The 16989-nt window shown below is 36.9% G+C and overlaps 2 protein-coding genes and 1 long non-coding RNA gene across 6 annotated transcripts in view; 2 read left to right on the forward strand and 1 right to left on the reverse strand.

Moving 5' to 3' along the window:
- Positions 1 to 16989, forward strand: part of ATP5PF (ATP synthase peripheral stalk subunit F6) — a 985871-nt gene that overhangs the window by 167453 nt on the left and 801429 nt on the right. The window lies entirely within an intron of this gene.
- CYYR1 (cysteine and tyrosine rich 1) overlaps positions 1 to 16989 on the forward strand; it is a 105746-nt gene that overhangs the window by 27963 nt on the left and 60794 nt on the right. For 2 of the 4 annotated variants that reach the window (XM_050784773.1, XM_050784774.1), the window contains exon 3: positions 12091 to 12189. The exons of the other annotated variants lie outside the window; for them this stretch is intronic. In XM_050784773.1, coding sequence (XP_050640730.1) covers positions 12091 to 12189 — 99 coding nt within the window. The remainder of the gene's footprint in view (positions 1 to 12090; positions 12190 to 16989) is intronic. 4 annotated transcript variants of the gene reach the window in all.
- Positions 858 to 5468, reverse strand: LOC126950765 (uncharacterized). The gene is made up of 4 exons (XR_007724280.1): positions 5234 to 5468; positions 2855 to 2976; positions 1842 to 2114; positions 858 to 1009 (listed from the first exon to the last, which is right to left on the reverse strand). It is a non-coding gene; the product is annotated as an uncharacterized LOC126950765 (long non-coding RNA).

The following is a 16989-nucleotide window of genomic DNA, read 5'->3' on the forward strand; positions in this document are numbered from 1 at the left end:
ATTAAGAATAAGCATCTTATTAACTGGAAGGTAGAAACCATTACACAGTGCAACTGTCAGCCTGTGCTACCACTCATTAACCTTGCCACCTTGGAATTAAACTTTCAGGTTGCTTATTATTATCTTTCTATGAGAAAAGGAGACGAAGAAGCCTGAAGGATAGGGTGACGGGGATGCAGCTCCCACTGAATGGTTGGGGGTGAACACAGAAGACGCCCTGAGGAGGTGACATCTGAGTAGAGAACAGAACAAAATGACTAAGTCAGCCACGTGAATATTTAGAACAATTCCATTCTACCAAGTGGGAGGCAAATCCAGAGACCTTAAACAGGCCATGATAAATGAGAAAATTGAACCTTAAAAATAAAATAGTTCAAATTAACACAAATATTTTGCATTTATAATAAAATACATTATATAATTTTAATTAAAAATTAATATGTTTGTCAAATTAGGAATTAAAAAGGGACTGGTATATCTAGTAGAGAAATTTCGTCATTTAATGTGTTCTGAAACATTTAACCTACTCTGAAATGATTTGGGTGTTCAGGTAAATTATCCTTTACATGTCATTTTATACTCAAATAATAATTTAAATTTATCTTCTTCTTTTTTGTTTTTGTTTTTGTTGAGATAGGGTCTTACTCTGTTGCCCAGGCTGGAGGGCAGTGGTGTCATCAGTTTTTTTGCCCAGGCTGGTATGGAATTCCCAGTCTCCACCTCAACCTCCCAAAGTGCTGGGATTACAGGCATGAGCCACCGCTCTTGGCCTTTCTTATTATTTACATATTTAAACCCATATATTCACAATTCAAAAATGTTATTTTTACTTACAAGATCATCCTTTGGACTTTATTTCAATAATGTTTAATAATTTTAATACAATCGTCTTTCCTCTGACATTATCATTAATCAATGTCTCCTCAGTGTCACCAGGATGCATCAGTGTATACCCTTCAGAAGTACCATTAGAGATGGAGCCTGACTGTAGAGTTTATGAAATTTAGTTCTGTAAGTCAAAAGAGATTTATAAACATGGCATTCTTATAGTAGACATTTAGCTAATAAATCCTAAATAAGTTTTGATTTATAAATCCTTTTATTGCCTTTGGGATTCAGGTGACTGATTTATGAGTCAGTATGCTAAAATCTATAATTTGATCAGGCATAAATCTTATTCAACAACTTCTGTTTTAACATATGATTCATAAATCCTGGTCAGTGTCTGTGTTTGGTTTTCTAAGTGCTCTGCATTTAACAGCAAGTCTCGTGAGTTCAGATTTTAGGATTTTGATGACTAAAAGTGATTATTCATACAGAATTCAAGTAAATAAAAACAGCAGCTGAACAGTTTTCTTGTATTCTGGTGGGCAGATTAGTAGAAGTGAGCTTTAAATTCATTAATGATCTCAAAATGTTTTAGGCTTAAGAACGGTAAAATATCAAAATTAAAATTCTTCTTGACTGTATCTGTCAGTTAGAAATGGTATGTTAGTGATAACGAGTTTTCTTCTAATATCCCATCTCCCTCATCTAATATTGATATAAATTTAATAGAGCACAGTGGCTTTCCAGGGTAAGCACTATAATCCCAGCCCTCCTTGCAGCTATGTGTGACCATTTATTTTATTTTAGTTATATATTATTATTACTATTTTTTGAGATGGAGTCTCACTATGTAGCCCAGGCTGGAGCGCAGTGCCGCGATTTCGGTTCACTGCAAACTCCGCCTCCTGGGTTCAAGCGATTCTCCTGCCTCAGCCTCCTGAGTAGCTGGGATTACAGGCGTCCGCGACCACGCCCCCCTAATTTTTGTATTTTTAGTAGAGACGGCGTTTTACCTTGGTCAGGCTGATCTCAAACTCCGGACCTCAGGTGATCCACCCGCCTCGGCCTCCCAAAATGCTGGCATTACAGGCGTGAGCCACCACGTCCAGCTATATGTGACCATTTAACTAACTTCAGCCAATGGTGTGTGAGCAGAGATGATTATGTGCAGCTTCAGTACATGCTTTGGCCGGGATGCCAAAGTAGAACAGGTCCCAGTGCAGAAGGAAAGCAGCACAGGCCCCTGACATGTGGGTGCCATCCTTTGAGCCCTGCTGCACTTAAACCTGGACAGATAGATGAAGGAATAAAACAAGCTGTAATTTTTTTTTTTTGAAAAAGATTATTTTACTGTATCTTTCTACATTGAATTGAATACCATAATTTTTTTTAATTTTATTTTTATTTTAAGTTCTGGAGTACATGTGCAGGTTTGTTACATAGGTAAACATGTGCCATGGTGGTTTGCTGCACCTATCAACTCATCACTTAGGTATTAAGCCCAGCACGCATTAGCTATTTTTCCTACTGCTCTTCCTCCCCGCAACCCCCTACAACAGGCTCCAGTATGTGCTGTTCCCCTCCCTGCGTCCCTGTGTTCTCGTTGTTCAGCTCCCACTTATGAGAACATGCAGTGTTTGGTTTTCTGTTCCTGTGTTAGTTTGCTGAGGAATTTTTAAAAACTTTAACTTGAATCTTTTTATAGCAGACAAACGTTCTTTAGCTTTTCAAAAACTTGTATTGAATATATCATTTTTTAGGCATTGGGCTAAACATTGTGAAAATAAAGGTAAATGAGATTCAGTCCTTGCCTTTCTTAAATGTATTCCTACATAGTAATTTGTTTCTTAACACCCTACTACATGGAATTGTTGTAAATTTGTTTTCTAGTTGTTTGTTGCTATAGAGTATGAAAACACAATTGGTGTTAGTGTATTGATCGTATATATAACAACATTGCTAAATTCACTTTGTACTTCTAGTAATTATTTTATACATTGATTAGGACTTTCTATGTAAAAAAAACTTATCTGCAAATAGAGTTTTACTTCCTTCTGATCTGTATGCCTTTTAATTCTTTTTTGTTTTTACTTTATTTCCCTGGAAATATTTAATAGAAGTTGTTGGAGTAGGTATCTTTGTCTTGTTCTGGAACATAGAGAAAAAAACAATTAAACATGACGATAATTGTAATGTTTTCCATTGATTCTTTTTATCAGATTGAGGAAATTTCTTTCTGTTCCTAATTCGCTGAGAGTTCTGTAATGAATGGAGGTTGAATTTCATCGAACACTTTTTGTATCTTTTGAAATGATCGCATGTTTAGCTGTCTTGTAAGGTGAAATATATTGATAAATTTTCAAAATTTAAACCATGCTTGCATTCCTGGGAAAATCTCAATCTCTCTCTCTCTCTCTCTTTCTCCCCCCCCCTCTCTCTCTCTCCCCCTGTTCCCCCCACCCCCGCCCCCGTGCCCCCACCTTCTGATGCTGCTTATGTTGCATGGTGTGGTATAATAGTATATATTCCTGGCCCTTAAGGGAGCCTTTGTATTCAGAGGGCATCTACTTGAATTTTTGTATTCAAAGTACCTTTCATGTAGACAACAAATAGTTCAGCTTTTTAAGCAATTCTGACAATCTCTGCCTTTTAAAATCCTTCATCTCCTACTAATGTGGTGGGATTTAGTCTTTTGGTTTACTGTTATCTTTTTTTTTTGCCCACTTGCTTTGTGTTTCCTTCATACTCCTCTCCTGCTACTTTTGAGTTAATTGAAATTGCTTTTAGAATTCCATTTTAATTTCTCTTGGATTGTTAGCTTACCTCTTTGTTTTATTATTTCAGTGGTGCTCTAAAGATTGCAACATGCACCCTTAATTTTTCTATTGAAAGTTAAGCACCCCTTCTCATAAAATGTAATAACTTTGCAATCCTATAGGTCTCTTGCCTCCTGTAATTTATTCTGTATTTTCATATTCATTACATAAGATGCTATGCATACTATTATTTTTATTTTAAACAATCATAAGTATTTGAAAGAAATTAAAATCTGAATTTTTATCTGATCTCATTTCCCTTTTGCTTGAAGAACTTCTGTTAGCTTTTGTTGTAGGGCAAGTCTACTTGAGAAGAGTTACCACTGTTTTTGTTCATCTGAAATGCCTTTATGTCATCTTTATTTCTGAAAGCTATTTTTGCTTCACATAGCATTTTAGGTTTCAGTGTATTGCTTTCACTTGGCGCTTTTAAAGATTTCATTACACTGTATTCCGGCCTCATTGTTTCTGCTGAGATGTCAGTGGTGATTTGTATTTTTGCTCTTATATATGTAATCTGTCTTTATCCTCTGGATGCTTTCAAGATTCTCTTTATCTTTTGTTTTTATCAATTGAATTGTGATATTTTCAAGGTGTCTTTTCTCTATATTATACAGGATATATGAGGTTTTTGAGTCTGCAAAATGGGGGAAAATTTTATACATTCTTTCTTCAGATGTTGGGTTTTACCTATTCCTGCCTCTTATCTCCTTCTAAAACTCCACAAAATTAGATTTTGATATAGTCCCACAGTCACTGAGATTCTAATTTTTTAAATATTCTTTCTCTCTGCTTTCTAGATTGTGTAGTTTTGATTGAGATACCTTCACGTCACTGACTCTTCTTTCATCCCTAACATCTTGTTAAGCCCATAAAATTGATTTTATTTTGTTTCAGATATTTTATTCCTCATTTCTAGAATTTCCATTTGGTTCTTTTTTAAAGTTGCAATCTCTCTGTTGAGATTTTCTGTATATCCATTCATCACAAACATATTTTACCTTATACCCTTGAGCATAGTTATAGTAGCTATGTTAAAATCCTTGCCAGCCAATTCTAACATCTGGTTCATTTCAGGATCAGTTTATTTAATTGCCTTTCCTCTCGACTATGTATGGAATAATTTGGAATTACACCCTGGACATTTTTTTAAAAGAATACACTGTAGAGACTGGATTCTGTTATTTCTCTGAATGTTGATTTTTATTTGTCTGTTTTATTTGTAGTTAATTTTGAAGAACTCATATCCATTTTTTGTCACTCCTGCAGCGGGTAACTTCTAAAATCTTTGTTCGCTTCTTTTTAGCTTTAGATGGGCTGCTGGGAGTATGCCCCATGCACGCATAGTGTAGAGGGCATCCTAAGATTTTCTGCAGAGTTTATATGCGAAATGTGATGCTCCACCCTGTATAGTTTCTCCTTTGCATGATTTCCTCTCTCACTTTTCATCTGTTTTCGTAGTTCTAAACTCTGTCCTCTGGTTTTTAAAAGCAGTACTCTGCAAGGGTTTCTGTTCAGGATTTAGCTAACTAGCTCATTCTGATTGGGGCATGCCGTTAGCCAAAAAGCCTTATCGATGGAACACTTACTCAGTTCCATTTCCTTCTTCCCAGTTTTGATTCATTTCCAGTTGATGGTGGCTTTGCGTTTCTCTCCAGTGATTTCAGGGAGTTTTTATACTTTCTTAAGAGTTTGCAGTTGTGATCTGTGGTAGGGTTATACCAATAAGAGCTATTCCACTTCTACCATTCTACCAAAAAAAAAATTACATACATCCTTTTGAGGAACTCACAGTCTAATGTCTTAAACAAAAATGCTAAAAGCATCTAGAGAGAGTCTGAGAAAAGTTCTTTTAAGAAATGGTTTCCTTAAAACACAAAAAAAGATGGTTTCCTTAAAGTGACATTGCACATCAACCTTGTTTCTCCTCTTACTTTTATATTAAATCAGAGAAAAGGAGATATGCTATTATGAGAGGGAAAAAGATGTAAACTCAAACATATTAAAATGCTACTTATGAATGTGTCAAAGCTTCTGATTAAATAACATAGGTTGAATGCAAATGTCTATCTGTACTTCCTCCTGAGTCTTCACAAAGCAATGACAGTAAAGGAACTTAACAGGAAAAAAAAAAAAAAAAAAACACCTCAAAAAGAAGATACCAGACAAAAGAAGCAACATTTTGAAATCTGGGAAATAGTTTAACCACTGGGAGCTGTTTTAGACGAGAGAACATAGAGATCTAAGTATGTTGAGGCAGAATGTCAAAAAGCTAATCATTTCAACACAAAGCTACAGAAATCCTCAGGGATTGGAGACAACTGCTGCTTTAAAGGCAGGTGTGCAAAAGTGGGAATGAAACTGGAGTATGGATTACATATCTTTAAAATAGGAGTTAGACTTCTCATATTCTCTCTCCAACCCTGATACATCAAGAGAAAACCTAGGGTCTATTTTTGGAGAGGTTTTATCAGACAGTCTTTGAATTTGGAAGACAGCAAATAAATACATTTGAGGTTGGAGTGTCAGTTACTGTGTTGAAATCAGAGGGATTATGGGAAAATCTTCCCACTGAAGAGAGATTTGTCCCCTGCTTGGCTCGTGAAAGGCTCATAGCCGCACTTACATACTTATGGTTGGAGATGGGTGAACTACTTTCTAGAAAAATCCATTCACCCAGAAGTAAAGACCAACAGCAGAAATTTTTAACCAGCGGGTCTGTGAACTTGAACGAGAACAATAGTTCATTTTTATTTTAAACTAACCTCTGAAAGTTAGCATTTCTGTCATCTTTGAATATAGGCAACAAACCATCATAGTATAATCGGTACCTGTGACTTTGTGACCAATAAAAATCGCAATTGTTTTCTTATCACATTATTCAGCCTATACCTCCAAATTGCATTTTCACTCATCATTATTTCAAAATTATAGTAGTTATTAGATACAACTCTAAAGTTTATTAGATGGTGCATTCATAAAAAGCACATATTATTATATCACAAATTTATTGGTTTAATGGTTTGATAACCAGATTGTGATATAATTGGTTTCATGCATAAGACATAATTCTAAAACAGGATCCTAGACTTCACCAGGCTGCCATGACACCAAAAAGTTTAAGAACTTCTGAACTAGAGACACATGTATTTGGATATTTCCCCTGTTAAAAATATAATATCACAGTAGCAAACCTACAGTGAGATTCACAAATTAATAACCCACACTCATGCTTCCAAATGGGGTTTTTCTGAGTCTCACTTTTAAATATATATGACAGCCAAAGAAGACCTGGTATTTGATGAAAGCCTCTGTTATGGAAAATAGAGACAGAGCAAAACAAAATAGAATCAAATAAAGAAAAAAGAGTGGTAAAAACAAAGTGGTGGAGAAATAAGCCCATGAAAGAAACACCATCATTAATGTATTGACAGAAATAAAAGACTATATTGCCTTCATAAAACAAGACCAGTCCACTACATACAGAAGACCAAAGGATAAGGAGCTCTTGGAAATTAAATTAAGATAGATTCAATTAAAAATTCAACAGATAATTAGAAAATAATATTAAGGACCCATTCCCCTTTTCTTTCTTCCAGAAAGTAAATGAAAAACTCAAAGATTGGAAATGGAATTTTATCCACTATACCAACTCTTAGTAAATACCTTCCTATTTCCACTTCTGCAAACTATGACTCCACTACAGTGTCACCACCTACACACATTCACCTGTGCAGTGACAAGTTGTTGGAATTAAGAGAAGGTTAGAAACAAGTTGGTTGCGGTCAGAGCTCCAGTAATGTGCTCTTGCCATAGACTGCGATACCTGATGAAGATTCATTTCTGTGGTGATCACTACTCTTGCTCTCTGTCTTAGCCCATCCAGGCTGCTCTAATAAAACAACATAGACTGATTGCTTATAAATAATAGAAATGTCCTTCTTGCAGTTCCCTAAGCTGAGAAGTCCAAGATCAAGGCATGGGCAGATCTGCTATCTTGGGAGATTCCTTTTTCTTAAAGATGGTGGCTTCTCCTCACATGGCGGAAGAGGGATAAGGCAGTTTGTTGAGGCCTATTTTATAAGGGTGCTAATCCCATTCTAATCATCTCGCAACAGACCCCACCTCCTGATACCATCAAATGGGTGATTAGGGGTCAACATATGAATTTTAGGGGGACCCAGATATTCGGACTATAGCACTCACCAATTATTTCTAGCCTTCTACTTACAGCCTGATGTTAGGCTTGCTCCACCCTGCTGTAGTTGGAGGTTAAGCATTGCCCTTGACTTGCTTTGGCCATGATAGGTGCAAAACTTCTAGAGAGAAGTTCTCAGAGCTGGTTAATTATTTGGCATGTGCTCTTCCCTGTAACAGTAAAGCCTCTGCCAGCCAGAATCACTGAGTACCAATAAAGAGTGAAAGCTGCCTTTCTGCCTAGCCAAAGTGAGCATAAAACTTGAGCAATAGATAAACCTTGATTGGCCCAAGCACTGAGAGCTTGAGACTGCTAGTATTGCAATAAAAGCAGAATCTCTACCGTCTACCTCCCTCCATCTGCCCTTTATGTATTCTAAGTTATGAGTTGTGAAGCAAAAGAACGGGAAAGATAAAGCAAACATGGATCCCTTAATGTCTGAGTTTTCACCTTATGCATGAGCTCACTGGAGTACAGTGGTTTAAGTCAAATCCATACCTGATTTCAGCACCACACAGTCTCTGAGTCCCTGCATATGCCATGCTTTCTATCTAAACCCTTTCCTATACCTACTCCTATGCTCCTCAGTTAATTAACCAAGGCTTATCAATCACAACTCTCCTCCAACATCATAACCTAGGAAAACTCTGAACCCACACACCAGATAAGATTCCCTACCTCATGCCGCTGCAGTTAATGCTTTTCCATCACAAAACATACCAGTATTTACAATTGCACATTCTTGGCCCTTTTATATGACTGGAATTTCCATGAGTGCAGGATCTCTGTCTGGGCCTGGCACACAGTAGGTGCTCAGTAGATGTTTATTGAATCAATGAACAAGCAAATTTAGCATCCAGAAAGCTGAGAATAAGTCTAAAGAGTATAGAAATTGATGTCGCTTGCTAGGGGAGAGTGCAGAAGATCAAGGAACAGATGAAAACAGACCCAGTTAAAGGACTGTGATGCAGTGGTGCTCAGGTAACATCAAGAGGCATAGATATTTCCAATCCGGTGTCTCAGGGCTCCTAGTGTTATAAAAATAGTGAATAAAAATCAAAGGGAAAAAGTTATCATTTTCTTTCTACCTAAGTATTGAATTTTAAAAGCAAAGCTCCAGGCCCTTTATAATCACATTAGAATGACTCTTGTTATGCTTTCCTGAAATGAAAACCTCTGAAGAATAGAGGAAATGCTGTTTAAAATGTACTCAGGTGATTTCTTAGACCTTCCAAAAAAAGTCTCAAGTTCCTGCCTTACCTGATTTTGAAATGTTATAATTTGACATCACCTCCTTTTGATACACCATTTCTTAAATCACACAGACTATAAACATACCCACTTATTAAAAGCATAATAAAGCATCTCATGGAAAAGCAGGGCTTAATGCCTGCGTAGCTTTCAACAGTAAGTTATGTCTACCCTCTTGATATGGTTTTGCTCTGTGTCCTCACCCAAATATCATGTCAAATTGTAATCCCCATGTGTCAGGGAAGGGGCCTGGTGGGAGATGATTGAATCATGGGGGTGGATGTTGCCCTTGCTGTTCTCATGATAGAGTTCTCATGAGATCTGGTTGTTTTGAAAGTGTGTAGCAACTCCCCTATCGCTCTCTCTCTCCTGCCACCATGTGAAGACATGCGAAGATATGTCCCTGGTGATCCATGTCTTTTTATTAGCATAATAATGGACTGGTTAAAAAAAATTACTCCTTGAAAACAAGGAGAATGCAAGCTTTTGCCTATTATAGCAAGTTTACACTTATGCATGCCTGCTGCATTAGCACATCTCAGCACAGTTATTCTCTCTTTGGCATCCTTAATTCCTGTAGGAGCTGTCTGATTGGCTGTAGTCAGTGTCTTTCTGGAACACTAACACTAAAACAGTGATGTTGCATCATCATTATAGACTTCTCCTAGTATCAGATTTTTATCAGTGATGACCTTGGCAAACTTGTCAATGAATTTCTCTGATAGACTGGATAAAGAAAACGTGGCACCATGGAATACTACGTGGCCATGAAAAAGGATGAGTTCATGTCCTTTGCAGGGACATGGATGAAGCTGGAAACAATCCTTCTCAGCAAACTAACACAAGAACAGAAAACCAAACACTGCATGTTCTCACTCATAAGTGGGAGTTGAACAATGAGAACACTTGGGCACAGGGAGGGGCACAGGGAGGGCGACAGGGAGGGGAACAGAGAGGGAACACACTAGGGCCTGTTGGGGGTTGGGGACTAGGGGAGGGATAGCATTAGGAGAAATACCTAATGTAGATGACAGGTTGATGGGTGCAGCAAACCACCATGGCACGTGTATACATATGTAACAAACCTGCACATTCTGCACATGTATCCCAGAACTTAAAGTATAAAAAAAAATTAAATTTTAATTTTAAAATATCCAATAAACTCACATTTTAAGGCTAAATTTAAAACAAAATCCTAACAATTAAAAGAAAAACTATAACTGGAGGCAACATTTGCAGAAAATGCTACAGACGAAAGTGATTTTTATAGTTATTTATATTATACTTACAACATTCTCTTTAAGTTTAGGATTGCTTCAAAATTAAAAAGTAGATATTTATGAATAAAAATAATTTTATTATGGGCAAAACAATAATTCAGGCTGCTGGAGCAGATTGAATTCTCTAAGTAGTTTCTCAACTCTGTTAGCTTTGAGAACATACAAATACAAGCAAAATTGGCTGATAAAACTAAGCTTCACAGTAATATCTCAAATCATATAGCTTAGGTTTGCCCTAGTCTCTGATAGAAGAATGGTTTATTTATTTACTGTAGTTGTAGAGTTGCTTACCAACACTTATGTATGTCAACACATGTCAGTATTTCTGTTGATATATGTTTTAACACATTTCCTCATTGTCACTAGAAAAGATGGGATGGGTAGCCATAACATAAAGTTTTCAAGAAAGGAGGTTTTGAAGATAAACTATTCAACATTAACAAAGGTCTAAGGGCTAACTCTGTAACCTCTCTGAATACACAGCTCTGCCCCTCAATCATTCCAGCAAACAGCTAAGTGCTTAATAAGATAAAATCCAATAGCATTGAACCACAGTGACCTGTGTCAAAAATAGCACTATGTACAGCTGATAATTTTTAATTAAATGAAACAGAGACTGATGATATCATTTTTGGCTGTTGCAAACCACGCTCCCCTATGTTTTCAGGATCTGCATTTATATGCACCATGCTACTGGTTCTGTTAGCCTTAAAATCTGCAAGAGGGCACCTATTCCCAAATCACGCTAATGAGTGCTGCTGGATCTGTACAAACCACACTTTGTACAGATTTAATCCATTTTAGGCAAAGCTAAGAGTTATCATTTGTAGCTGAAATTTATATAAAATTGTGGTTACCTGTTTTCTTCATGAATTACTTTACAAATGCATTGCATGGCATTTGTTGAATGAGTGAGTGCTTCTGATATATATTAATATGTGACTCTGTTTATAAAAGGTAATTTATAGCCAGTTTATCAGAAATGCAATTATTTCATAAAACTCTGTACATCATTCTAAAAAAGATACAAAAGAAACATATGTAAGATTATCTAATGTGATAAATATAGAATGGACTTTGAGCTAGATGTGCTTCTATTCAAATTGCCACCCCTAAATGTCACTTACTGAGTGACCTTAGGCAAGTTACTAACCTCCTCTGACCCTCACTTTCATTATATGTTAGGAAACAGTGATAATACCCATCCACTGGATGGTTGTGACTAATAAGTACTATATATAAAGTATCAATGTACGTGCCATCACAAGGAAGAACTGAATAATTATTTTATTCTCACCTGGGGCCCTTTGTTTGCTTCTAATAATGGACTGTGTTTGCATGAAACATACTAAATCAACAGAATTTTGTAGCGTTCGCCCACCTGTTCCAGAGAAATCTTTGTTGAAAAGGCTTATAAGAGCTTTATTTGAAAGTTCCTCCATTTCTTACAAGTTTTCTTCTCTGATGGTCACATATAATCAGTAACTAATCTCCCGTAACAGTAGGTCAAATTGATTTTTGATCAAGAAGTTGCTCCTCTTTAAATATATAAATGATGGTATCATCCAATAGATTGAACTGAGTCTTAGACTTTCCTTTTCCCTCATTTTAAGTGCTTACAAAGTTGCTATGTTAGTCCATTCTTTCATTTCTGTAAAGACTTGAGGCGGGATAATTTATGAAGAAAAGGAATTTATTTTGGCTCATGGTTCTACAGGCTGTACAGGAAGCATAGCACTGGCATCTGGTTCCGGCGAGGGCCTCAGGAAGCTTCCACTCATGGCAAAAGGCAGATGAGGAGCAGGCACATCACATGGTGAGAGAAGGGGCAAAAGAGAGAAAACAAATGGAAGTTGAACAATGAGAACACATGGGCACAGGGAGGGGAACAGGGAGGGAACACACCAGGGCCTGTTGGGGTGTTGGGGGATAGGGGAGGGATAGCATTAGGAGAAATACCTAATGTAAATGACAGGTTGATGGGTGCAGCAAACCACCATGGAGCGTATATACGTATGTAACAAACCTCCCACTTATGAGTGAGAACATTAAAGCCAGTCTCCTTTAAACAACCAGCTCTCGCTTGAACTACCAGAGCAAGAACTCCCTCCTTAGCATGAGAATGGTACCAAGCCATTCCTGAGGGACCTGCTCCATGATCCAAACACCTCTCACTAGGTCCACCTCCAACACTGGGGATCACATTTCAACATGAGATTTGGAGGGGACACATATCCAAATCATATCGGTTGCATTAACAAATTTCTGGAAAATAGTATTCAATAGGAATTTCTAAAAGAAATCAAAGCTTTAAAATGTAAACCATTTGAACTAAAAGAAGATATTCAGCTATTAACAAAAATGATGTTATTTTGGGAATACAATGAATAGTTGTATTTCTATTCTGTCAAAATCGTTTTTCTGTAGTGATGTTTGCTTCTTTTTGATTGACTGTGGACCAAGATTTCTACCAGGATGTCTCTGGATTTTTATTCATTTTAAGTGTTGCTGAATTTTTTTCCTTTACCCTTTATTTATAGAATTTCTATAATTCATTTTTGAAATTTCTATATGACACTTTTATGAAACAGTTCATTCCTTTGTCTTTTTAAAAAAGGTAATGATGCTTTAGCCTTCATTATCTCTGATTTTGCAGAATATTATATTTCTAGAAAATCAACAGGTGCACACACCCTCAGATCACTGGACTATTATTTGAACAAAATATCCTCCCAGGACCTATAAAAGATTCTGATACCTCAAATTTAGCTTTGAATTTGGCAGCAGTACTCTTTATACAATAGCAGTGTTCTGGAGGAGCTGAGCTTTCTTTATATATGATTCATCTGGCCATATTCGGGCAAAATAAAAGAAATGTACAAAAGCAGCAATGAAATGGGAGTATATTCATGCCAACATAAGCCATTTTTACTTGATGATGAAAACACATCTATTCAATAATAATTGTCCACATAATGAAAGATTTCTACATTCAGGAAAAATATAAAAAGTTGCCTATTCTGCATTTTTTTTTTTTTGGTTGGCTTTCTAACTTTTGAGGTTTGTGCAGCATTCACTAAGTAAAATTAAAAGTGATTTGACTTTATTTGGTTATGTAAGTTGGGTTATATTTTACATAATTAAAATATATCAATTTTACACAACTTCATGCCTTTAAAAAAAGAGGCCATAATACTTGAGAAATTATGCCTGGTTAATTCCAAATTCCAAACCCTAGTTTATTGATGAGACTACTTATTTTGGTAATACTTTGGTCTGGGGAGAAAGCAAGAGGGAAACTGGCAATGTTTCTGGCCTTTGCTGTAGCTCTGATTTGTTCCAAATGTCCAAATGCCTTTATATGTTTTTCTCATGCAGAATAGAGTTACGTGGGATAGCCCGGCATCCCCTAACTTCTGATCACTCATGTTGTGAACACACTTGCATATTGGGAAGAAAAAAAGGTTCAGAGCCTTTTCACCTTTGGGGTCAACTTTATTTTCAAATTCATTATAAGTGCTTAAAATAGCTTTTGCCTGCTCTGAGTTCCGTGTTGAGAATTAATAAGACCACAGAGTTTGGAGGACACATCATGTACTCCTAAGTGGGGTTCTCGAATTTCTAAATGCTTTCACCTTCCTTATTTCCTTTGACACCTAAAACCCTGAAGTAACAGCAGAAATTATTGTACAACTTTAAAGATTAAAAAAAGCTTTTCACCAAAAGTTAAAGAGGTAAAGAGGCTTACACAGCATTCACTAAGTCACTTAGCTAATACCTGGTTGACCTGAGATTGGAACTTGGATTTTCTGAATATTACAGCAGGATACCAAGGTGGAAGACAGACGTGTTCCTGGAATCCTTATTCAGCATAAGAATTCATTCATTATTTCATCTGAAACAGTTAATTATTTTAAATACCTTTGAAATTATCATATTTATAAAATAATTCAAATGGTTGTCATAATCTTAACATGGAAATAGCTTCTACTTTACAAGTAAGAGGTTTAAAATGGAACTTTTGTAAAATGGTTAATTTTTTTTAAGCTGTTTGCTTTTTTCTCTTTTTTTTTTTTTTTTTTTTGAGACAGACTTTTGCTTGGTCGCCCAGGCTGGAGTGCAGTGGCGCCATCTCAGCTCACTGCAAGCTCTGCCTCCTGGGTTCAAGGATTCTCCTGCCTCAGCATCCTAGGTAGGTGGGATTATAGGCGCCTGCTGCCACTCCCAGCTAATTTTTTTATTTTTAGTAGAGATGGGGTTTCACCATGTTGGCCATGCTGGTTTCAAATTCCTGACCTCAGGTGATCCCCCCATCTCAGCTTCCCAAAGTTCTGGGATTATAGGCATGAGCCACCATGCCCAGCCTTTTTGAAGTTCAGGGGTACATGTTTAGGTTGGTTACATAAGTAAACTTGTGTCATAGGGGTTTGTTGTACAGGTTATTTCCTCATCCATGTATTAAGCCTAGTACCCATTAGTTATTTTTCCTGATCTCTCCCTCATCACCCCCTCCACCCTCCAAAAGGCCCCAGTGTCCATTATTCCTATCTTTGTGTTCCATGTGTTCTCATCATTTAGCTTCCATTTGTAAGTGAGAACATGCAGTATTTGGTTTATTGTTCCTTGCTAGTTTGCTAACGATAATGGCCTCTGACTCCATCCATGTCAGTAAATTAGGAGCTGCCTGTAACTAACTTTGAGCAAGCTAAAAACAAACAAACAAACAAAAACCCAATAATTCTTTAGTCAATGGGAACCATCCACAAAGCACAGTAAAATGATTGATATGTAGGCAATTATTACAGGGATTCCGGGGGTCAGATAACCCAGCATACCTTTATTTAATAAGTGGATCCTTTCAGAAAACAGATAAACTTCCATTTAACATCGTGCTATAAATTTACTTATTAAATATCCTGTACACACATAAGAATAACATCTTTTTAGTTATGAAATTACAGGGATCAAAAATAAGATAAATATCTCCATGGACCAAAAATAGGACTAGAAATCTAAAGGTGTTAGTGCTGAAGCCTCTGGAGAAGGAAGACGGCAGGGGCAGCAGGAACTAAATTCCAAAGTCCTGAGCTCAAGGTGGGGGATCCTCATAGTTGGAGGCTGGAACCAGGCTCACTGCTTGGACCTTTGAGCTATTATAGGGCTGAGGTCAGCTCACCCATGTATTCGAGAGGATGAAATGACTGCAATAAAATAATACAATGGGCCGGGCGCGGTGGCTCAAGCCTGTAATCCCAGCACTTTGGGAGGCCGAGACGGGCGGATCACGAAGTCAGGAGATTGAGACCATCCTGGCTAACCCGGTGAAACCCCGTCTCTACTAAAAATACAAAAAAAAAACTAGCCGGGCGTGGTGGCGGGCGCCTGTAGTCCCAGCTACTCGGGAGGCTGAGGCAGGAGAATGGCGTGAACCCGGGAGGCGGAGCTTGCAGTGAGCTGAGATCCGGCCACTGCACTCCAGCCTGGGCGACAGAGCCAGACTCCGTCTCAAAAAAAAAAAAAAAAAAAAATACAATGGAGTCATTGAAAATTAATTCAAAATAATATTCTTAATATTCTTAAAGACATAAAGGAAGAAACTCTCTGAACAAATTTGAAAGAGCAATGAAGAAAAATAGGCAGAAATGAAAAAAGTGTAGGATAAAAAGAGAAGAAAGAGGAGGAAAAAGAATTAGAAATACTGAAAGTAAAAAAAAAAAAGTGGCACTGAAATTTTTTTAATTGCATAGAATTAGATCTGTAGAGAGATGTAATGAACTGGAAGATGAGGATTTCATGTAGGGCCTCAGAAAGGGGATGACGGACGCAATGTTTCGCGACTCCTATTCTAATAATCAATTTATTGCCTCTTAGCTCCAAATTCACCCTTCAATACATGCTCTGTGAGAACAGATGGATTCCTTTCAGCATTTCTCTTATAAAGTGAGCATGACATTGACATTTCTCAGTCAAGAGCACTGGAAAAAAGGCTGTAGAGGGGAATATTACAAACATCATCTTTACTTATAGTCATTTATTTTCTTAAAAAACAAAATATGTGGAGCAAAGTGACAAAATGCTCATGGCAGTTTATTCTTGATAATGGGTACATGTTTATTTGCTAAGTGATCTTTTATATGTTTACACAAAAATGTTAAATTAACAAAAACTGTTTAAAAAATCAATTAGAGAGAGAAGGGCAGGGCATTACTGAGTTGTTGGCGTCCGGGTTGATGACCGAGCATGTTCAGCTTCCAGGCATCTGAATCCAACAAAACTGCCTAAAGCAAGGCTAAGCCTTTATTTCTCTACCACAGGGTAATTTGTTTTTAAATGTCTTGCACAGTTTGTTGCTGAGGAAAGAAAATTAAGATTTCAGACGTACAGGCCAAATATATTTTCCTGCTTTCCACAACATCAACTTTGATTGGAGTGGCCAAAACCTTCAATGTAAGCAATTTAATCCAACAATGTTTGAAATTGTTGGATTAAATTCAAGACTAGCAAATTTGGATAGCCTAGGGGATTTAAGATGAGAGTAAGCACTTTTTAATGATATGGAATGCACTTAACGTCAGAGCAAACATACATTTTGAGAAATAAAATAGTTGAAGAATAA

Source organism: Macaca thibetana, chromosome 3 (assembly GCF_024542745.1).
Source record: "Macaca thibetana thibetana isolate TM-01 chromosome 3, ASM2454274v1, whole genome shotgun sequence".
NCBI classification, from domain to species: Eukaryota; Metazoa; Chordata; class Mammalia; order Primates; family Cercopithecidae; genus Macaca; species Macaca thibetana.